This window comes from Hypanus sabinus, chromosome 19 (genome assembly GCF_030144855.1).
Source record: "Hypanus sabinus isolate sHypSab1 chromosome 19, sHypSab1.hap1, whole genome shotgun sequence".
Lineage (NCBI taxonomy): Eukaryota > Metazoa > Chordata > Chondrichthyes > Myliobatiformes > Dasyatidae > Hypanus > Hypanus sabinus.
Genome location: NC_082724.1, coordinates 17,278,606 through 17,303,348, shown reverse-complemented (window position 1 = coordinate 17,303,348; position 24,743 = coordinate 17,278,606). Strand labels below are relative to the sequence as shown.

The window sequence follows — 24,743 nt, the reverse complement described above, 5'->3', positions numbered from 1 at the left end:
TGTACATAGATACACTTACCTTTATACTGGAAGGGAAGGTCAATGATGAAGCATCTAAAGATAGCTTGACCAAAGACACTGCACTACACTACCTGTTGCAACACTACTGAAACGATTGTTCACCAACAATGACAATTATCTTGCTTTGTATTCAATAGAATGCAAGTTTTGATTTGCATTGACTTAATTTTGCTAAGATCATGATGCAACAGAGCAACTCATAAAAGCTTTGGGATTTCCAATGGTATGGATGCAAATTTTGATGCAGGAGACGGAAGCAGTTTACTATGGCTTAGTTTTTCATGCTGCAGTCGTATTTTCCAAATTATTACAAATGTTATGCATTCACTGTCACTTTTCTGTGAATATATTACATTTTACTTCATGAGATCAGTGACATTTTAGAGTGCACAAAGCTAAAATTGATGCCAATCAATTTGATTTTAAAAAACATGTAAATTATGCTTCCTTGCCACAAATAATTCAGGTGATAGTGGATTTGATAGGACAACTTTCCACGTGTAACTTAAAATCTGTTCCTATAAAAGATCTGGAATCTTGGAGGGAAGAAGCAAGATTTTAGAAAGTGCTGTGCATGTGTTAAGTGAGTAGAACTACCACTGCTATTGGTGGTGGTACAAAGAATGGAACTTGAAATGGGGAGAAATATTTGAAAGAAATGGATAGAATTACAGACTTTGCAGTTGTTTTACATTAGCTTGTTGTTCTACAACAAGGACAGGACTGATTAGTAAGCAGGATAGCCTGTGGGATTGGCTTTGGATGGGATGAAGTTAATGGAGAGTGCAGAATGAGCAGAAAATTATTCAGAGGAACATAGAAAATGGGTGTCTGGAGATAACTGATAAGGACAAGACAGCAAAAAGAGGTGACCAATGGATAGCAGAAGCCAGAAGCAGCCAAGGTTAAGAATGGTTTGTTTCGACCACACTCAGTAAGCACACTAATATTGTAGTGTCCCCCAAACCTGTCATATAAAACATGGAATTCATTACAAGACCAGAATTAGGTCTAAGTCCTAGCAGAATCCTATTTTGATACTGCTCCAAGTTTTTAGTCCCTTTCTCTTAAAGAGTTTACCCTTGTAATAATCCAGGTTGAGAAATTGATGCAGAGCGTCCTTCTCCCAGCAGATTTTGATAAGTACTGATACTATTTAGATCTTTGAGGAAAATAAATAACAATAATTGAAACACTGAGTCAGATCTTGCTTGGTATTGTTACAACATTCACACAGAACTCTAGCATTCAGCCATTTAAACTGGAGTAAATCCAGAACTCCAACAGATTTCTGGTGGAACACAGCAGGCCAGGCAGCATCTATAAGGGGAAGCACTGTTGACGTTTTGGGCTGAGACCCTTCGTCAGGACTAACTGAAAGGAAAGATACTAAGAGATTTGCACTACTTTCAAATCTCTTAGTATCTTTCCTTTCAGTTAGTCCTGACGAAGGGTATGGGCCCGAAACGTCAACAGTGCTTCTCCTTATAGATGCTGCCTGGCCTGCTGTATTCCACCAGCATTTTGTGTGTGTTGTTTGAATTTCCAGCATCTGAAGATTTCCTCGTGTTTGCTCCAACAGATTTGAAAGGCAAAATCTGTAAATTTTCCCTGTCAATGGACTCCCAGTGGAGTTTAGTCATGTCATCTAATCATGCTGAACCACAGGAAATTGCTCTCCAATCCAAGGGAAAGTCAAATCCACTGCAGAATCCAACACTGCATGTTTGATGTGTATGGAACAAAAAAAATTAAGGTTTTTATTTTGATTTTTTAATTTGCTTTAAACAATATTAATGTTTAATGTCTATTTAACTTTAATTGGATTTTAAGTATCTGATGAAACTTTTAAAACCTATTAAATAAAGAATATTTTTGTCGAATGCAAAGCATTGCCTCACACTTGGTGGCTCTTGAAACATCTGAGGATGGGGTCTCCACATTGCCCAACTGAATGCCTATTGACATTTTGACTACGCCATTGGACTCAGGTGTGGAAAACAAATAAACTTGATCTCAGTTGTGGGTATGGTTGTTTGGGAGGAGTGAGTAAGAAAGCATAAATTTGTAATTCTGAATGGGAGACTGGGTCAACAAAAATATTGTTACTGAACTTAGGTGTTGCAATAAGATTTTCTAATCACAAATATTTTAATATTCAGCAATATATTAGGCAAAACAACATCTAGCTTTATTAATGGTTTCCTCAAAACTGAAATTTAAATTATCATTTTGTTAATATTAAAGCAATATTTGATTGGTAAAGCTGTAAACCACAATTTCCAGTCCAAGTATCAGTTTGTATCACTTAGGAGACATGTATACAGTGAGTCAAGGTTGTCTGAGAGGCTGGAGTTAATGCCTCTTGTGACCAACCTCTCAAAGCACTTCTCAATGATAGATACGTATGAAGGGCATTTGACAGCTTAGGGCCAGTACTCACTAGAATTTAGAAGAATGCATGGGGATCTCAGTGAAATCTACTGAGTGTTGAAGGGACTAGATAAGGTGGATGTGGAGAGGATGTTTCCTCTGGTAAGGTATTCAGAACAAGAGGGCAAGCTTTAAAACTGAGGGGCGACCTCATAGAAATGAAGTAAGGAGGAATGATTTTAGTCAAAGAGTGGTGAATTTGTGGAATGCTCTGCAGTGGAGGCTAAGCCTATGGTCTATTCAAAGCAGAAGTTGATAGATTCCTGATTGGTCAGGGCATGAAGAGATATGGTGAGAAGGCAGGTATATGGAGTCGAATGGGATCCAAGATCAGCCATTATGAAATGGCAGAGCAGACTTGATGGGCTGAATGGCCTAATTCTGCACCTATGTCTTATGGTCTCAAGTCACAGTCACTGGATTATGGTCAAGAAGCCACATTACCTTGCTTTTTGTAGGTTTCGGGGATGATGATAGAGCTGATTGTGGACTTCCAGAAGGGTAAAATGAAGAAACACATACCAATCATAGAGGGATAAAAAGTGGAGAGAGTGAGCAGTATCAAGTTCCAGGGTGTCAAAGATCTCTGAGGATCTAACCTGGTCCCAATATATCAATGCAGTTATAAAGAAGGCAACACAGTGGCTATATTTCATTAGGAGTTTGAAGAGATTTGGTATGCCAACAAATACACTCAAAAACTATATGTACCATGGAGAGCATTCTGACAGGCTGCATCACTGTCTGGTATTGGGGGGGGGGGGGGGTGCTACTGCACAGGACCAAAAGAAACTGCAGAGGATTATAAATTTAGTCTGCTGCATCTTGGGTACTAGCTTACAATGTACCGAGGACATCTTCAAGGAGTGATGTCTCAGAAAGGCGGCGTCCATTATTAAGGACCTCCAGCACCCAGGGCATGCCCTTTTCTCACTGTTGCCATTGGGTAGGAGGTACAGAGGCCTGAAGGCACACACTCAGCGATTCGGGAACAGCTTCTTTCCCTCTGCCTTCTGATTCCTAAATGGACATTGAACCCATGAACACTACTTCACTTTTTTAATATATCGTATTTCTGTTCTTTTGCACAATTTTTAATCTATTCAATATACATATACTGTAATTGATTTATATATTATTATTTTATTTTGTGTTCTTTTTCTATTCTATATTATGTATTGCATTGTACTGCTACTGCTAAGTTAACAAATTTAACATCACATGCCAGTGATGATAAACCTGATTCCGATAGTGGTCTTTTTAAAGCAGGTGGGGACTTCGGTTTGAACCTGGGAGATGCTATAAGTGTCACAAATACCTCCACCAGTTGATCGGACAGGATCTAAAGGCATGGCTAGGGACACCATTCAGGCCAGGTTTTCCATGTGTTCACCCTCTGGAAAACTGATTTTGCTTTCTCAACAGTAATTGTGGTTTCAGGTGCAATGAGCGCTGTTGACCTTCCAATCCCTTTCTGTTCAAAGCGTGCATAGAATGCATTAAGCCCATTGGGAACAGATACTTTGTTGTTGACCAAACTGCCCAACTTGGCTTTGTAGTCTATTATAGCATGTAAGCCCTTCCACAAAGGTCTGGGATAATCAATTTTAGACTGCTATTGTATCTTAACATCCCGAATAGCTTCACAGAGTTCATATCTCATTCATTTATGCCACCCACTGCACCCGCAAAACTAACAGCATTGTGAAGGATCCCACACACCCCTCATACAAACTCTTCTCCCTCCTGCCATCTGGCAAAAGGTACTGAAGCATTCGGGCTCTCACGACCAGACTGTGTAACAGTTTCTTCCCCCAAGCCATCAGACTCCTCAATACCCAGAGTCTAGACTGACACCTACATTGTTTATTATTATATTGAATTTGTCCTCTACTGTGCCTATTGTCTTGTTTATTATTTAGTTATTTATTATGGTACTGCCCTGCACTGTTTTGTGCACTTTATGTAGTCCTGTAGTCTAGTTTCTTAATCTTTTTTCTTCTTTTCACAGAATGATAAGAGGAAAATGGATTATCTTATTCTTTATTACATACTATTAGATTAATACAATGTATGATCCTGACAATGTTTATTTTACCTTTTATATGAATTGTTATTTATATAGATATTTGAGATAATTTTCTTCTTGTTTATATATATGTACTTTTTTTAATTAATAAAAAGATTGATAAAGAAAAGAAAGAAAGTCTAGTGTAGTTTCGTGTTGTTTCATGTAGCAGCATGGTCCTGGAGGAATGTTGTTTCATTTTTACTGTGTACTGTACCAGCAGTTTATGGTCGAAATGACAATAAAAAGCGACTTGACTTGATTACAAGCATCAACGTTAATTTCAAGCTGAAATTGCTGGACCTATTTTTTTAAAGAGCAAAAAAATAGCACCTCATCACTGGAGATGAGAATCATACTCTATTGGAATCAGGTACTGCAAAGGTGGAAAGCTAAAGAAAATTGAACACTGCTAGCCTCACCTCCCCCCCCCCCCCCCCCCCCACTCTTCAGGTTCTCAAGCCCTGCAGGTACAGGTCCTCCCTGGGTTATGGTAGGGTTCCATTCCTGTGAACTATTTGCAACCTGAATAATTTGCAAGTCAAAACCAATGAACTGAGTTCCCACCTGGCAGAAGGTACCTGCAGCAGCTGGCAAATCCATCCTGCTGGTCTCCCAAATGCCCATCCATATGTATGAGTGTTTGTAAGCTGAGGAAGACCTGTAGTGTCATCATCACAATTATTGATACTTGCTTTGTATTCAAGATCTTTACTTGAATTTAATTCTTTCTGTTGCTGCTGGCAGAACTTGAACATTTTGGGATCAAAATTCAAAATCCTCAGAGGGATCAGAAGTGGAGAGAGTGAGCAGTTTCAGGTTCCTGGGTGTCAAGATCTCTGAGGATCGAACCTGGTCCCAACATAATGCAGTTATAAAGAAGGCAAGACAGTGACTATACTTCATTAGGTATTTGAACAGATTTGGCATGTCAACTAATACACTCAAAAACTTCTTTGGACGTACTGTGGAGAGCATTCTGACAGGCTGCATCACTGTCTAGTATGGGAGGGGCAACTGTACAGAACTGAAAGAAGCTACAGAGGTTTGTAAATTTAGTTGGCACCATCTTGGGTACAGGCCATCTTCCAGGAGCAGTGTCTCAGAAAGGCAGCGTCCATTACTAAGGACCTCCAGCACCCAGGAGATGCCCTTTTCTCACTGTTACCATCAGGCAGGAGGTACAGAAGCCTGAAAACACACACTCAGTGATTCAGGAATAGCTTCTTCCCTTCTGCCATTTGATTCCTAAATGGACATTGAACCCTTGAACACTGTCTCACTTATTTTAATATATGTTAGTTGTTTTTGCATGATTTTTAATCTATTCAATATATGTATAGTGTAATTGATTTTCTTTATTTTTTCTTCTTTATTATGAATTACATTGAACTGCTGCTGCCAGGTTAACAAATTTCATGACATATGCTGGTGATAATAAACCTGATTCTGATTCGATATTGAAAATATGACTCTATAGGAAAGAAAGATGAGAAGTGACTACTTAAAAAAACTTCCAAGACTATTAAATTAAGTAATGTCACCAAAATAAGATATTTCAACACTTGGGAGTATCACAATAGGGACCATAAAAGCAAGAGACTGACTTTCAATCAATAGAAACTTCCTTATCTTAAGAGAGATTAGAATTTGGAACTTGCAACTAAAATGTTAAGAGATTAATAAAACACGCTGCAGTAAAAAATAATAGGGTGTATTGATGGAGAATTAGGGATGGGAAAAGTTTGAAATATAAAGGAGACAGCATAATCAAAGACCCCATTCACCCCAAACATTCTCTCTTCTGTCACATCAGACAAAATAAATAAAAACCTTAAATCACATACCACCAAGCTTCAGGACAGTTTCTACCGCAACATTGAATGATTCCTAGTATAATAAGATGGACTTTTAATGTCACAAACTACCTAATATGATCTTACTGTCTACTTACACTACACTTTCTCTGCATTATTGTTTACCTTGTGTACTATGTACTGTGAAATGAATTGATCTGAATGGACTGTATACAAGACAAGCATTTTACTGAACCTCCATACATGTAACAATAACAATCCATTTCCAGTTCCAAACAACAAACAATGCTGATAACCAACTTAACCAATTTATCCCATGTGGTCAACTACTTGTTCCAGGTAGGTGCTGCTTGCTTTTTTTCCCCACTTCCTGAATTTTTCAGCATTCATGTTTAAAGAAATATTGGCCTATATGTGAAACTGAAGGAGATACTATCACTGTTCCTTATAATTGAATAATTTTGGAGTTCACAAATGCTTAGTCAAAAACTGAGATCCAGAAGATGCTGTTGGTGATATATTCGTCTTCTGCAGTTGCATTTCTAAAGTCCACTCAGATCTTGTAGAAATTAGTTGTGCTGAAACTTTCAACCTTTTACCAACTATTCTTTCTGAAAAAACACTTAAACATTGCACTCTGATGAATGTTTTCCGTTGTATATCAATCCAATTATTGATGAATAATTTCTTTGACCCTTAATAACTGATTTTATGCGTGAAATAATTAATCCAAAAAATATTTGCGGGAATGGAATATGCAATGTCCACTACTGAACTTCAAGTAGAGGACTTCAGGGAGAGCATTAAAATTCACGAGTCAGAAAAATTAACTATTTGTAAGGAAAGGTTGTTGCCCGAAGTTTCTGTTTTCGTTTTTCGGTACTTTTAGTTTGCTTGCCACTTACAGAGTTTGCCTGTCACTCCCCCCCCCCAACACATTAGTAAACCTTTGGTCTTTGTTTACGGAAGGGGCGCTACCGGTTGCTGGTGGCGACGGCCGGAATGTAGCGCGATAATAGTGACGGAAGTGCGGCGGGTGTGAGAGGTCGAACGGGCGGGCCTGGGCCTGGGCCTGAGCCTGAGCCTGAGCCATGCCGGCGTGGGCGATGAGCGGCTCCGCTTTCGGGTGCCTCTCCCTCAGGGCGCTGCTGTGGGCCGCCAGGAAACGCCCCGCTGGCCTCCGGCCCTTGTCTTCGTCTATTCACCGCCGCGGATTCAGCTCTCAGAGTCGAACGCTGGCCTATGCTAAGGACCTGTTTCTGGGCAAAATTAACCAGGTACGGTACCCAGGAACAGCGGTCTGAATGGCGGCGATAGGGCTGGGCTGTGTGTGTGTGTGTGTGTATCACACGTGTATATATATGCATGTGTCTGTGTATGTATATAGGAATGTGAATATGTATATATGCATGTGAACATATGTGTATGTAGGGGGTGGGTGTGTGTATATGTATATGCGTGTGTGTATATATATATATATATATATATGTATAAAACACACACAGTTGTATGCATGTATATTTTATGCTTGTGAGAGCAAATTGTGGTTACTTTTGTAGAAATACAAATAAACCAAGTTTTGGAGTAAGGCAAGAACATGTCTGATGAAATGAACCATGGTTATCTAGGTGTCTGTGATTTATATATTTATTTATTGAGATACAGCATGGAATGGGCATTTTCGGCCCTTAGAGCTGTGCTGCCCAGCAACCCCCGATTTAACTTTGGCCAAATCATGGGACAGTTTACAATGACCAACTGACCTACCAACTGGTACGTCTTTGGACCGTGGGAGGAAACAAGAGCACCTGGAGGAAACCTACATGGTCACGGGGTTAACATAAAAACACCTTACAGACAGCAGCAGGAATTGAACCCAGGTTGCCGTTACAGTAAAGCACTGTCCTAACTACTACACTACTGTGCTGTCCTGTGTACTGTGTAATTTTAGATTTTTCACCTCTGCCTGACTGTTGGCTCCAGGTTTCTTGTACGCAGGTCTGTACTATTTCTTCCTAGGAGTTACTGAGTTTTCAGAGGCCCCACCTGCTTCAAGCAGGCTTCAGTCATACTGGTGCCCAAGAAGAACGCGATTACCTGCTTCGATGATGAAACATATCACCTTCTGCTTGAGGAGTGACCAGTTTGCCTACCATCACAATAGGTAGTAGATGTCAATAAATTGGCCCTTCACCCAGATCTGGAACATCTGGACAATGAAGATGCATACATCAGAATGCTCTTCATTGACGACAGCTCGGCATTCAATACTATCATCCCCTGAGTTCATCGCTAAACTCCAAGAGCTCCCTGTATTACTGGATCCTCAATTTCCTCATCTCCCCAGTCAGTAAAGATTGGCAACAAAGCTGTGAGCTTATCACCCTGCTTTACTTGTTTTATACCTATAATTGTGTGGCTAAGGACAGCATCAATGCCATATTTAAGTCTGCTGATGACACCACTGTTGTTGGTTGAATCTAGGGTGGTAATGAGTCGGCATATGGGAGGGAGGTTGAAAATTGATTAACAACAATCTCTCACTCAAAATTAGCAAAACCAATAGATGATAATAGACCAAAGGAGGGAGAAGTCAGAAATCCATAAGCCAGCCCTCACTGGCCAGAGGCCCAGGTCTGTGAGTCCACCTGGGTAGTCAAAAGTCCAATGTGTGTGTTCGCTTGCAAATCGCGGTCCACTGGGGGCTGAAGATTATGGACTGCTTTAAAGTTAAAGGACTGTGTGGATGGAAATGCTAGGAAAGTAATCGCTTCTCACTGATAAGTTCAGTAATGTCCAGTTAGGCAACCATTCTCTCCTTGTCTGGAATTTGACTCTTTGGTATCTGTTTGCTCCAAGGCTGTGCTGAGTGGTCTTGGTGAAGCCTAACTGGACATTACTAAACTTATCAGTGAGTAGCGATTACTTTCCTAGCACTTCCATCGATTTACTGTTTCAGAGTAGACAGAATCTGGGGCAATTAACCGTTTTTGTGTATAGAAGGTGATTGGGTGTTTTTTTTCCCCACATTGTCAAGTACATGCTGATGTAACTGTACCAGAACAGTATCTGATTCAGAAGCTGCTGGGATGTCTTCTGTATGTGGGATGAATTGATTGAAGACTGGTTTCATTGATAATGGGGGCTATAGATGGAAGCCAGGGTGGATCACCCACATTTGTAGCTGTAGATGACAAATAAGTACGCTTTGCGCCACCACGACTCATGATCAGACGTGGCAGAGCTGGCTTCTGTCCTGGGTCTCAGTCCAGCGATCCATCTGGCTGTTCTTGATGGGTATTGAAGAGCCTCTCCAAATGTACACTCTATATTCTTAAAGTTCTTGCTATTTCCAGTACTGCTTCCAAGTGCTATTTACCATGGAGGAGGGCAAATACTGCAAAGTAATCAGGGAATAGTTTTCTTGCCCCTAACTGCCAATGAAACGGGATTTCACAGGAGCTAAAGTCAATGTAGACACCCAGGTTCACTACTTCTGCTCAATATTCTCGAGAAGATGTTCCCAACCTGAGGTCCATGGACCCCTCGGTTAATGGTAGGGGTCCATGGCATAAAAAAGGTTGGGTGCCCCTGTTCTAGAGCTTTCTAATTCCGAACAAGACAGTTAGCAGTGAGGAAGTTAATCAGTTTAAGATTTTATTCTGAGGATTTTGGATTGAAAGTAAACTCATGTTTAACGAACATTCAATACTTTTATATAATTTTCCAGCACGAAGTTTTTCCTTATCCAGAGATCAGCAAAGAAGAGTTGGAGGAGATCAGTCAACTTGTTGTGCCTGTGGAAAAGTTTTTCAATGAGGATGGTGCGTTTTCTTTTTGTCTAATGTGGGATCATTGTTTTTTTTCATGGTTATATTTTTATAATTTGTACAATTTGTAAAGTGTCAAGCACTGTTTTTTGTTACGTCTTATAACAAACAACAATTTACTTAGAGTGAATTAACATTGGCTTTGCTTATTTTAATTGCTGTAAGAGAAGGCTGGCATAAACAATAGCTTCAATAAAACAGACAGCATAGCCACTGCTTTATACCCAAGTAGAGCTTCAGTTCGAGGACACCCTGTTTTGCAGCTTAATCACTGTACTTGATATTCTTCCAGTAATCAAATCCACTGGTCTGCAGTTTGATGAGGATTCAATCCACCAGCATAATCTTGCAAGCATGCTATTAGCAGAGCACTCTGGTACCATACAGGTTCCATTTTGTTACAGATAAAATGCTATTTTGTTATTACAAGTAAATTTCTACACTGTCAGGTTCATCTTGTAGAGAGAAAAAAAATTGTATTTAAGGAGCTTAAATACTCTTTCCAGTGGATTAATATGGCCATAGATGCAGGTATGCTTAAGTCAATGGATGCAGCATATGGCGTGAACCCAGAGCTTAGATATTGCCTGGGGGGGAGGGGAGGGGGGGGTTACATCTTGTGGGCATATATCAATGCAAGTGGTGTAGGTTCCCTGTTTCGTTCGAGTCTGCAGGGCAGCTATATCAATCAAAGGCTAAGCAGAACATTCAAAAATGTGATTTAGTGTTATCCAGAAATTTTGACAAAGTCAGGTAATTACTCACCAAGAGATGAGAATTAAGAACAGCCTCACTGAAAAGTAAATGCAATAAGACCTGATGAAAACCTCAAAATAAATGCTGCCTCCTTCCAAGAGCAGTAACGAATTTAGAGGCAATGTCCACTAAAAAGAGTTAGATATGGATGTAGTTCTCGACATACTGTTCAAAGGTGGTTTAAAATAAATCATTGCAGCTGAGGTACCCTTCCTTGAAGTGGTGTTTATGAAGAGTCTGCTTTGTATGAAAATAAATGGTTTACAGTAAACTTTCTACCATATCCCTCTTCAAACATAGCAGCTAAGTGTTTGCTTATCTGGAACTGCCCTTTTCCACCCTTTCCAGTTAGGCAATTGTGGACAAAGCCCACAATTTCTGTTCAGCTGGCCATCTCAATGAGTGTTACTGACAAGTAAAACCACACCTTTCACTAGAGATGAGTGAGATGGTGGGAGTGGATAGGGTTAGGCCACAACTTTCACCTACCAAAAGGGACTTGATTGATTTGAAGGAAAATTAGATTACTTTGCAAATCATACCTGGAGGGTATTGCCTGAATGTGTTATGTAAACAAATGTAGTCAGAACATGTATGGTGGGCCAAAAGGTCTCCGTCAGTACTGCTTGATATTATGATTCTTGAAAAGAATTTGTCAAGGCTTTGATTCAATTAACTTTACCTTAATTAAGATTCCTATATCAGCTGTGTACAGTTTGGGATTTGGAGTAGATGGATTTTGCATGCTAATTAGAAGAGCAATATCACTTTGACCACCCTTGTGATGTTCCTCGATCAAAGATGTTTAAATCATGCCATGAGAGAGTAATGTTGAAATTGCCTCCATTGACAATAGGACCAAATTACCTTAACATAAGTGTAAAAAAAAACACGAGGCAGTGGTGCTTGAATTGAGGAAGGACATCAGTGGTGCAATTTAACCGGGATTCATGAACACAGAGGTATTCTAGCATTGTGGATTGCTTGAATCCGTCACCTCAAAGTAGTGAAGCAAACAAATGTAATGCTCAAGACCTTAATCATAAAGAGGCTGTAGATAGAATGAAAATGGTGATTTAAACTAGGTATATTTCAAGGAATGATGGAAATATACATTGGAAGATAGAGCTTGTTTTCCAGAAAGAATCTCATTAGAAAAGTATTGATCTGAGCTTTGTAAAAACTAACTTTATAAATAGTTACACACATACAAAATGCTGAAGGAATTCAGCAGGCCAGGTAGCATCTATGGAAAACCTCAACTGTACTTTTTCAATGGATGCTGCCTGGCCTGCTGAGTTCCTCCAGTATTTTCTGTGTGTTGCTTGTATTTCCAGCATGTTTCTCTTGTTTATTAATAGTTCAATTTGTTTCTTTTAAAAACTATGGCAAGGTTAAGATAGCTAGAACTTTCAGCTGTAAAGGCTAGTCTCCTATATATCAATATCAAAGTAAAAAAGGAAAACATTGCCAGTTCCTTTGTATTTGTAGAATTAAGTGATAAGTATTCTTCTGTCAGATATTTTTTTCTTTTCTGATCTAACTATATACTATCAAATAAATATTTATATAGAGTTGATTTGATTATATGGGACATTTTCCATATGAGAACAATAAGGTGGAAGTAGTGGCAGCAAATTTGAATATCTTTGTTTTTATTCATGTTATTTGCTTTTTAATCTTTAATTGCTACTTATGATTAACCAGATTTTCAATTACTAAAAATATTTTTAATATCCACCAGCTCTTACTGCATGTGTTGGTGTATGACAGTTCAATAGATTAAAAATCAAATTGCTTTCAAAACATTTCACGCTATTCCTGTTTGTGTCCACGTGGACATTTCTCTCTTCACAAAAGGCAAAGTACAATTATTGTAAACTTATCAATGGGAGTGTTTCAGCTTGTAGGCTGGAGTTCTCTTTTGTGTAACATTTTATTCGAAGAGGTGCCCAACTTTTCTGTGGCAGGGCAGACTGCCAATCCAAATCACTTCTAATGGCCAGGTGCAGGAATTTCCAAACTTTCAGAGTGGTCTTAATTGTATAGAGCAGAGAAGCACCAACCTCCCTGCTGTTTACTAGGGGGTCTGACTGCTGAACCAGCACCAGTAAAAAGAATTCAAGTCCAGCCTGTTCTATATATTGAGAAAGGTTATCAGTATGTGAAGAGCAACAGAATGATTAGGTAAAGAGCCAGGCCTGTGAGGCACTGAAGGACAATTCCATGTGTGGGTCCAGAAGATGTGGGCAAGGTCTTATGTTAACACTTTTCATCTATTTTCACTAAAGGGAAAGATATTGTATTTGGAGATTTCATTTGATAAGGTGAATTTCTAAAGCATGTTCAGATTAAAAATATGCTTTAATGGGTATAAAGGCAAATAAATACCCAGAGCCTGATGAGATGTGCCCCCACTTGCGATAGGAGATTGCTATGGTCTTGATGAGGATATCTAAATTTTTGTTGCCACAGTTGAAGTGTCAAGTGACTGGAAGAGAGCAAATGTGGAACTTTAAGAAGGACAGCAGCGATAAACTGGATAATTTTATACAATATATTATCAGTGATCAAGAAATTATTGGGTAATTTCACTTGGAAATGCAAAGATTAATTAGGATGGTCACCACAGAATTGTTGAGCAATCCCATATAACTATGACAAGCAAGAGAAAATCTGCAGTTGCTGGAAATCCAAGCAATACACACAAAATGCTGGAGGAGCTCGTAGGCCAGGCAGCATCTGTGTAAACGTAGACTGTATGTACTTTATTCCATAGATGTTGTGTTAGTGATTGGGTCAATAATGTACCACAGGGATTGGTGCTGGGATCCTTGTTTGTTTCATGTGTATTAATGAATTCAGTGAATGCAGGACGTGTTATCAGTAAGTATACAGAGAACATTGATACTCTTATTGTTGATTGTGAAGAAGTCAGTTTTAAGATAAGAATGATAGTAATCAGTTGGTAAACTGGGCAGAGCAAAAGCAGGTGGAATTCAATGTTGAAGTCTCAGGAGATGCATTTAGGGAGGTTTGATACTGGTAGCGACATCTGATGAATAGTAGGGCCCTGGGGAAGTATTAAGGGTAAGCCCAAAGATCCCTGAAGATAGAAACACAGCATGGAAGGGTGGTAGAAAGGCATGAAGAGTTGCTTGACTTCTAATGTCAAATCAACTTCACACATAAATAATTATTTCTTTGGCAGTATACAGTTAGAATGAATAAATGCTTAATGGAAAAGAAAAATTGTAAGCTTGCAGAAGAATCAAAATTAAAAATACATTTTTAAAAATGGATTCTGAATACTTTTCATCCTTCTCTAATGATGGAAACATTCACAAATAAGCACACCCTGTTTCAGTGGGTGGAATTTACTCATACAGTTAACTCTACCATTTCAAAGAAGTTGTCAGTGTGTTCTGACATTGACAGATTCAATGAACAATTTTTGGGAAGTATTTGTACATCAAGGTGTTGTAGGTTACAAGTCAAGAGCTGGTAAATGGATAAATATAGATTTGAATTGATGGTCAGGATGGAGTTGGTAGACCAAAGAGCCTTTTTATATGCTGCATGACTAAGATTCAAGCACTAGTTAGTGGAGAGGAAGAGGTATGTTTATGTAATTTGCATTTTTGAATTAATTGGTTTAACTTGTATGCTCTGTTTGCAACTTTTAAATTTTTTGAGAAATTCTGAATATTTTTCACTCTTTATTAATGTTAGAGATATTCACAAATATCCCAGGTGCACTTTTAATTTGAGACGTAGTTTACATTGCTCTTGTGTGTGGAATTCACTCTTACATTGGAACAGGGGTTCTCAACCTTTTTACTCCATGGACATAGACCATTAAGTAAGGGGTCCATGGACTACAGGTTGGGGAACCCTACAATAGAAGGTTTCTGCATTACTCAGAGAATTGTCAGTCAGGATATACTTTAGTATTTGATATCAAGACGGTAGAAACCTGCAGTTCACTCAAGGGGGTTATACAAAAGCATCCTGTGGACCAAACACTGTGCTTCACTGTTTTGGAGCAAAAATGGAGTAAACTCAATTTACTACTAAAATTTGCTCAAAAACGCCACAAAATGTCTTTGAAAATCAGTCAAGTTGCTTCAGGAAATGAGAGGTGAGGTAGTTAAAACTGTGATAAAACGTTGATTAGTAATAGCATAGGCATGTTTTATATATATATATTGTTACGAACCCCCGTAACTGGGTCACTTACCAGCAAAGAGAGGTCCGTTGAAGTTTGATGGTACTATTTTTAAAAGTATTTATTGAAAAAGGAGCACAAAAGTAAGATTAATGCAAACGTACAGATAATATGCGTCGTCAATACTAAATCTAAAAGCGCAGGTATAATAATAATCAACAAGAAATAGCTCTATCGTTGTCTAGGGGATAATGTAGTGTCCAATGGAAATATAAAAGTCACTGTTAGTTTGTTCAAGCTGCAGCGTTTTAGGTTTAAGAGAGAGTCGGGTTAAACTTGCCCAGTTCTTTTATGATGCCAATCCTTTGTTGGGGGGGGGAGTTGGTTTCCCCGTTGTTAGCTAAAAGCCATTTTCCGTAGAACAAGCCACCAGTTCCAGGCAATGGAACCGAACGCACATGGCCTCCTTCCGATGGCTCCTGCTATTATGCGATCGCTAGCGTTTCTTCTGGTGCGACTGAGGGGCTGTTCCCACAGACCCTCTTTTATCCTGACTCGCAGGGTCGCAGATGTCAATCAGGTTGGGGGTGATGCAATCCCTCCCTCAACCAGCCCACTTTGCCTGAGGGCGTCCACGTAGCACAGTATTCTCAATCCACAAGTTCGTCTTCCAGAGACAATGGCCATGTCCCGTAGCTTTATATCCCCGGGGCAACAAGATATTCCGCACGTCTCTCTCTCATTTCCTGGGTCTCCTGACCCAACTCAATAGTGATCTTGCGATTCTCACAAAGGAGGGGGCTGCAGGCATAACAATATATATATATTAACACGTAATGAGGTGAATATATAATTTGGCCTCTTCTTCTTCAACAGTTGATTCAAAGAATATTGATTTGGATGCAAAAATTCCATCCGAAACTATGAGAGGGCTCAAAGAGCTGGGCCTTTTTGGACAACAGATTCCCGAAGAGTACGGTAAGTTTATAAGTACTGAGGAACAAAGCTAATGCTGATATATAAACTTGCTAGTCACATAATTTACATTCAAATAGCTATACATTCATAATTGGGACAATGCCCATTAATTAACTACCAGATTTATTTGAGTTTTGACAAAAATGCGACTGCCAATTTGTTGGTACCCGCTCTCTGCAGGTGGCCTTGGCCTATCAAATACGATGTATGCACGTCTTGGGGAAATTACTTCCTTGGATGGGTCCATTGCTGTTACTCTGGCAGCTCATCAAGCAATTGGACTGAAGGTAATACAGATATTTGCCATTCCTTTGACTAAGTAAATGTTAATCATTGATTTGAATGGGAAAATTGAGTTCAGTGTTTCAACGTTCCAGAGTAAGAAAACAATTCATCAGTATGGCCTTTTAAGGAAAAGCTCCTAAACTTGTTAATTTAGCTCCATTTCCTACCTCCATTCTATGCCTCCTCTCAGGCAGCATTTGAAAGCCTAGTTAGTGTCCCTGAACAAGCATAACAAGATTTGGCCCATTTCTCTCTTCCCATCCTTGCCTTTCTAGATCCTGACACCTTTCCGATCACCATTTGAAATGTGACCCCTGAACCTACCCTGCGAGTGATCCGTAAGGTATCACTTACATAGTTGGTAGGACCTTGGCAGGAATTCTGTTTGCCGGTAGTTTTGCAGTGTAGCAAATTGTTCTGCTTGCTTTGATTCAAGAATCGTGTACTCTCCCAATTTTTTTCTAAACTAATTCTGCTTCTCTGCTGAATCCAGTTCGCTCAGGTCTTGCTTTCTCATGGTTTGTTTTCAACCATTTATACAGGCGAAGTCAAGAACTTTGTTCCTTCTGAAATTGGTTTAACTGCAGAATTTGCTGATTGTTCACATTGATGTCCAGAAAAATTTCTCAAATTAATTGTTTCTATTCGTGACTGAAAAAAGCACAATGATAATTTTTTTTTGAACTTGGATGTTTTCACTATGACCTAGCTAGGGGGAAATTCATGCCAAGCTACAGCAAATTTCCATTATATGGCTAGAATTAGATGGCAAATGAAGGTCACAACTTCATATGGTATGAGAAGGAACGCCTTGAAGGAAGTGAAAAAAGGAACAGTTAGCTAAAGGCAAAATAACTCATGCTAGCTAAACTGATGCTAGAGGTACTCAGCAAGTCAGTCAGCATCAACAGAAAGGCATAAAGAGCTGTTGTTTTAGGATAAAATCCTTTTCAGAACCTGATAAAGGCTAAATGTACTTTGGAAAATAATGAAACAACAGAAGGAAACACAATTACAATCCTGAGAAGACTGAGGTCCTTTAACATCTACCAGACGATGCTGAGGATGTTCTACGAGTCTGTGGTGGCCAGTGCTATCACGTTTGCTGTTGTGTACTGATGTAGCAGGCTGAGGGTAGCAGACACCAACAGAATCACCAAACTCATTCATAAGGCCAGTGATGTTATGGGGGTGGAACTGGACACTGACGGTGGTGTCTGAAAAGAGGATGCTGTCCAAGTTGCATGCCATCTTGGACAGTGACTCCCATCCACTCCATAATGTACTGGTTAGGCACAGGAGTACATTCAGCCAGAGACTCATTCCACCGAGATGTAACACTGAGCGTCATAGGAAGTCATTCCTACCTGTGGCCATTAAACTTTACAATTCCTCCCTCGGTGTGTCAGACACCCTGAGCCAATAGGCTGGTCCTGGATTTATTTCCACTTGGCATGATTAACTTATTATTATTTAATCATTTATGGTTTTATATTGCTATATTGCTTCACTATTCTTGGTTGTTGCGACTGTAACGAAACCCAATTTCCCTCGGGATCAATAAAGTATGTCTGTCTGTCTGTAAATCCAGACTTTAGGAGAAGGAAGAATATAGAGAAAAGATGGAAATTTCTTTGGATAAGCTGCTTTCTGGAGTTAAACCTTTCCCTAATATAAACAAGAGAAACTCTGCAGATGCTGGAAATCCAAGCAAGACACACAAAATGCTGGAGGAACTCAGCAGGCCAGGCAGCATCTATGGGAAAGTGTACAGTTGATGTTTTGGGCCGAGACCCTTCGGTAGGACTGGAGAAAACAGGAGGAGTAGAGTAGAAAGGTGGGGGGAGGGGAGAGAGAAACACAAGGTGATGGGTGAAATTGGGGGGTGGGGGGGTGAAGTAAAGAGCTGGGAAGTTGATTGGTGAAAGGATTCTCCTTCTCCCTTTTCTTTCTTCCATAGCCTTCTGTCCTCTCCTATTAGATTCCCTCTTCTCCAGCTCTGTATCTCTTTCACCAAGCAACTTCCCAGCTCTTTATCTCACTCCAATCCTTTTATTTTTTTCAACCTACAATCACCCCCTGATTGTCCTGTTTATACCTATTCTAAAGGGGTTGATACTTATGAAATTTTTTTCAACTGTTTGAATTATTTTTCAACTTGTTAAAATGTCTAAACAACGAGAACCTAAGGAATCAAAACAGGTGAAAGAACTGTTAACTTTGGAAGCAATTGCGAAACTTACGGACAAGAAACTTGAAAATCTGGAGAATAAACTAATCCCAAAGCTTTCTACACTCAATGAAATTTTAAAGCCAGTCAATGTAAAACTTCAATCACTTACAATGGACTCTCAACAAGAAGCAAGAATTTTAGCTCTCGAAGATGCCGCTCACCAGAGAGATCACAAAATTGAAACTTTGGAACAACAGCAATCTTTGACTTCTCAACTGCTGGATCGTTATAAATCTAAAATTACTGATCTTGAAAACCGGTCTCGAAGACAAAATCTTCAGCTAATTGGGATTCTGGAAAATTTTGAGAATGGTAATCTGTATTTTTCTCTAAATTTTTAATGGACGTATTCGGCTCAGAAGTTCTAGATACCCTTCCAATAATCGACCGTGCACATCGCATTTCTCGTTTTCAACCAGCTCTAGGTACGAAACCACGAGCAGTGATTCTCCGGATTCATTATCCTCATACTAAAGAACGTCTGATTCGAGCTGCCCGGAAAAAGGGTATGATCTGCTTTAAAAATTTCCAATTTCGTATTCTGGAAGATTACTGTCCCGAAGTTTTGAGGGCAAGAATGGCTTTTAAATCGGTTATGTCGGAAATTCATCAGAAAGGCTACAAACAAGCGCTGCTATTTCCAGCACAATTGAGAGTTACTCTCAAGATGAGACTTGTCGGTTGTTCAAATCTCCAGCGGATGCTCAAAAATTCCTTGAAGAATAGTACTTTTTTCATTATGAGTTGACTCATGTATTTTTACTATTTGTATTAACTTTTTACTTATGCTAATAATTAGTCTATAGGTTCGGACCTTTTATAATTTGATGATTCTTACGTGATGGTTGATAGTGTATTTTCTACACACTTAAGTAAAGGTCCATTTTTTTTTTGGTTTATTCTGAGTTTGTTCTTTTTATATTATTCTGTTCATTTTAAAAATAACTCATTAGATTTTTTTAAGTTTATATACACTTTTCTATATCTCTAACGTTTAAATATTAAGGTTTTTTTAAGAAAACTTTTTCCTAAGATGTTTCTTTTTTCCCATAAGACCTTGGTGCTTGGATACGTTGCGTCCGTTTGGATGTGTCTGAACAAGATTAAGGACTTTCTTTTAAAATACTAATACAATATTATCCATTCTTGGGTTTTAACATTTTAGTTTTTTTTCTTTTAATCCTTTTGTTTATATATATAAACACTAATTTTATAGTTTAATATTTTTTATACTAACCCTTTTTTAAAAAAAATATGGGTGGTTTGTGTCTTTTTTACTTTTTCGTTTGAGTTGCCATCTTGAGACATGGGGATAAAATTAGTATTAGTTTGCCTGCTTGCCTCTTTTTGGCTTTTTTTCTGGGGTTTCGAGGGTGGGGAGTGAGGGATTCTTTTTTTTTGCTTGCTTTTTGCTTAGTTCTACTTCATGGGCTGACTCAAAACTACAAAAATGGTTGGAGTGTCATAACTTCCGGTTCCTCCTTGAACTTACTTCCCTCTTGGAATACTAATGGTTTAAATCATCCGATCAAATGGAAAAAATATTCAAAGTATTCCACAGAATGAGTGCTGAGTTATCTTTGTACAAGGCACTCATGTGAGGAAGGTGGATAGTCAACGTTTTTTTAGGTTTTGGAAAGAACAACAGTATCACTCGAATTCCCAAGCCAAAGTAAGAGGCATTTCCATTTTTATAGATTCTTCAACCTCTTTTATACACTATGAAACAATTTCGGACCCACAAGGTAGATTTTTGCTTGTCACTGGTTCACTTTTCATTCAAAAAGTTGTTTTAGTTAATGTTTATGCTCCAGATACTGACTGTCCTGAATTTTTTAAATGTCTATTTACATCCTTTCCTAATTTAAATGAATACATGTTGATAATGGGTGGGGATTTTAACTGTTGCTTAAATCCTTCAATGGACAGATCTAAGCCCACCAAGGTTCTTCCGAATAAATTGGACTCTCCTATTAATTGCTTTATGGTTGATTCTGGAATTTCTGAAATTTGGCAATTTTTACACCCTAACGATAAAGAATTTTCATACTTTTCTCATGTTTATCATAATTACTCAAGAATTGACTGCTTCTTTATTGATCATCGTTTACTCACAGATGTTATTGATTGTAAATATTCAATTACCATTTCTGACCATGAACCTTTGAAGTTATCTATTAAGACAATGGATTCATCTTCTAATGCTAAATCTTGGAGGTTCAACTCTATTTTACTGCAGGACTCGGACTTTCTTTATTAAACAACAAATTGATTTACTTTTTTCAACAAATTCTACAGAAGAGATCTCTACTGGAACATTATGGGACACTTTTAAAGCATTTATTCGCAGACAGATTATTTCATACTCTGCTGGAGTTAGGAAACAAACTAATTCTGCAATATTAATTAATATTGGTCGATAAATTAAAGAAATTGATAAGATTTATTCTGTGACCCCCCAGTAAAGAACTTTATAAAAAAAAGAGTTGAATTTCAAATGGAACATAGTTTGTTATTATCCTCTTCGATTGAAAATCAGTTAATTAAATCTATACCCAGTTTTATGTACATGGAGATAAATCTGGCAAATTATTGGCTAATCAATTGAAAAATTGCTTCGGTTAAACGACAAATCACCAAGATTCATAAACGAGATGACACTTTGATGATTGATCATAAAGAGATAAATAAAGCCTTTCAAGATTTTTATAACTCTTTATATCAATCAGAATTTGTTGAGGATTCTTCCGTAATGGATGAATTTTTAAGAAAATTGAATATCCCAAAATTAACAACAGAAGACTGTGTATTTCTAGACGCACCTATTACGGAAACCGAAATAAAAGAGGCTATTTTTTCAATGAATTCAGGTAAAGCCCCTGGTCCGGATGGTTATACTGCAGAATTTTTAAAATCCTTTTCTTCTATACTCTCTCCTTGACTTTGTAAAATTTTTAAAGATGCGTTAACTGTAGGTAAATTTCCACAATCTTTTTATGATGCCTCCCTTTCTCTAATTCTTAAAAAAGATAAAGACCCCACTGAATGTGCATCCTATCAGCCTATATTCTTGCTGAATACGGATCCTAAGATTTTTACCAAAATTTTGGCCACTAGATTAGAAAATATATTACCTAAAATTATTTCTGAAGATCAGACCGGATTTATTAAAAAACGTCATTCATCTTTTAACATCAGAAAATTAATTAATATAATTTATACTCCTTCATCCAAAATACCAGAATGTGTTATTTCCTTAGAGGCTGAAAAAAGTATTCAATAGAATTGAATGGCCATAATTATTTAATATGTTGCAGAATTTTAATTTTAGTTTAAAATTTATATCATGGATTAAATTAATATATTATAAACCTTTGGCTTTGGTTCTTACCAATAATCAGAGATCTCCTTTTTTTCAGTTATCCCGTGGTACAAGGCAAGGCTGTCCTTTAAGTCCTTTATTATTTGACATTGTTTTGGAACCTTTAGCCATTGCCATTCGTGAATCACCTAATACTTTTGGTATTACTTGTGGGGAAGGGACATTTAAGTCATCATTATATGCTGATGATTTGTTACTATAGATATCTGACCCTGAGAGATCTATTCCTGCTATTTCGTCCTTGCTTACTCAGTTTAGTAGCTTTTTTGGTTACAAACTGAATTTTAATAAGAGTGAATTATTTCCATTAAATATGCAAGTTCCAATTTATAAACACTTGCCAATTAAATTTGTTACAGATCATTTTACTTATTTGAGTATTAAAATTACCAAGAAACATAAGGATTTATTTAAAGTTAATTTTTTACCTTTAATTGACCAAATCAAGCAACTTGTTACCAGGTGATCCCCATTGTCTTTGTCATTGGTTGGTCGAATTAATGCTATTAAGATGATAGTATTACCCAAATTTTTATATTTATTCCAAGCATTACCAATTTTTATTCCTAAATCTTTTTTTTGATATTATTGACTCCATAATATCCTCGTATGTGTGGCAGAATAAAAATCCTAGATTAAGTAAAACATATTTACAGAAGCCTAAGGAGGAGGGTGGTTTGGCTTTGCCAAACCTGAGATTTTACTATTAGGCAGTTAATATTCGATATTTAATATCTTGGACACAAGAATCGATTATAGTATCTTGCCCACAATGGGTAAATTTGGAATGTAAATCTGTACAAGACTTCTCATTGTTTTCTATTTTAGGATCTTTGCTTCCTTTTGTTTTATCTAAATTGAATAAACAAATAACCAATCCTATAGTTAAACATATATTATGAATATGGTTTCAATTTCGTAAATTCTTTGGCTTGAATAAGTTTATCTTATCAAGCCCTATTATATCTAACTTTTTTTTTCAGCCCTCTTTTATGGATCACACCTTTGTATTATGGAAAACAAAAGGTATAACGTGTTTTCGTGATTTTCTTTAGACAATAGTTTTATGTCCTTTGAACAGCTATCTAATAAATATAATCTGCCTAAAACTCATTTTTTTAGATACTTGCAAGTTAGAAATTTCTTGAATAACATGTTACAGTTTTTTCTGAAATTATGTCCAATGGACATTATGGAAATTTTTTTAGCTCTGAATCCTTGCCAGAAGGGTTTAGTAGCCATCATTTATAATACGATCATGAAAATACAGCTAGAAGTATCAGGAAAAATTAAGAAGGAGTGGGAAAAAGAATTTCATTGTCTTATACCCAGTGAGCAGTGGGAGAAAATTTTACAATTAGTCAATTCTTCTTCTATTTGTGCTAAACATGCCTTAATACAATTTAAGGTTGTACATAGGGCTCACATGTCTAAGGATAAACTTGCTCGATTTTATTCTTATGTTAATCCAACCTGTGACAAATGTCATTCTGAAGTTGCTTCATTGACCCACATGTTTTGGTCTTGCCCCTGCTTGCAAAATTATTGGAAAGATATTTTCGGTATTATTTCAAAAGTTCTGAATATTTAATTGCAACCGCATCTTATTACTGCAATTTTTGGTTTACCAATGGTGGATAATAGTTGTTTATCCCCCTCAGCTCGGCAGATGATTGCATTTGTTACGCTAATGGCTAGAAGATCTATCCTATCGAATTGGAAAGAATTTAATCCTCCAACCATATTTCAGTGGTTTTCTCAAACTATTTCTTGTTTGAGTTTAGAAAAAATTAGAAGTGTTGTTTTTGACCCTTCAATTAAATTTGAAGAAACTTGGAGACCATTTATTCAACATTTTCATATGAGCTAAACTGACTTTTCCTAAATCTTACTTTTATTATCCTTAATTATTTGGATGGAGGTACAGAGTTATTGGCGCTGCTATGTATATTTGACATAATGCAATGGCCCATGTTGGTTAGGTGTTTTTTTTTTGGAGGGTTTTTTTTTTCTTATTTACTCCTTTTTTCATAATCACTATGAGTTTGGGAGGTTATATATGGATTATCATCTATTTGTATTTATACTTTAAACTATTAATTATGTATTCTTAAACTGTATATTTCTTGTATGTTTGTTTAAAATTAATAAAAAGATATAAAAGAAGAGTTTCTCTCTCTACTCACCCCAACTTTTAACCCTACTCATCTTTTTTCCCCCAGTCCTGCTGAAGGGTCTCAGTCCAAAATGTCGACTGTACTCTCTTCCATAGATGTTGCCTGGCCTGCTGAGTTCCTCCAGCATTTTGTGTGTGCTGCTATCTCTAATATACCTAACATTAAAGTAATAGACAAAATAAATTGAGACTTGTTAAATAGATATATTTAGTCAGAATTGTTTTTTTCCCAATTTTGAATGGAATAACTAACATCAGAGAATGGACCGGAGGAAATAAGGTCTAGAAGCAAACTTTTTCTTTTGTGTTGATGTGTGAACTTATATTTGCCGGACCAATAACCACACCACATACAGTTCTTTACTTTATCCTTTTCGCTAGTTTATTTGTTCAAACTCAGCCGGTGAGAGGTATGGAGCCACACACCAGAGGGACAGAGTTCCTCTCCCTCTGGGGGCTCGTATCGGACCTCTATCAACAGGTTACGTACGGCAACATTTATACAGTTCAAAGAGACCATCGTTATCCATATATGCAGTTGTTTTCCAGTTCTTAGTACCAGATTGTCAAACTACAGGTACAGAGGGTCAGACAAA

The 24,743-nt window shown here is 37.7% G+C and overlaps 1 protein-coding gene across 1 annotated transcript in view; it reads left to right on the top strand.

Moving 5' to 3' along the window:
• Positions 1-7,342: 7,342 nt before the first annotated feature.
• acad9 (acyl-CoA dehydrogenase family, member 9) overlaps positions 7,343-24,743 on the top strand; it is a 66,789-nt gene continuing 49,388 nt past the window's right edge. Inside the window, exons 1-4 of the mRNA XM_059944099.1 lie at positions 7,343-7,616; positions 10,070-10,163; positions 15,970-16,071; positions 16,252-16,358. Of these exons, the coding sequence (XP_059800082.1) occupies positions 7,431-7,616; positions 10,070-10,163; positions 15,970-16,071; positions 16,252-16,358 (489 nt within the window). The 5' untranslated portion in view covers positions 7,343-7,430. The remainder of the gene's footprint in view (positions 7,617-10,069; positions 10,164-15,969; positions 16,072-16,251; positions 16,359-24,743) is intronic.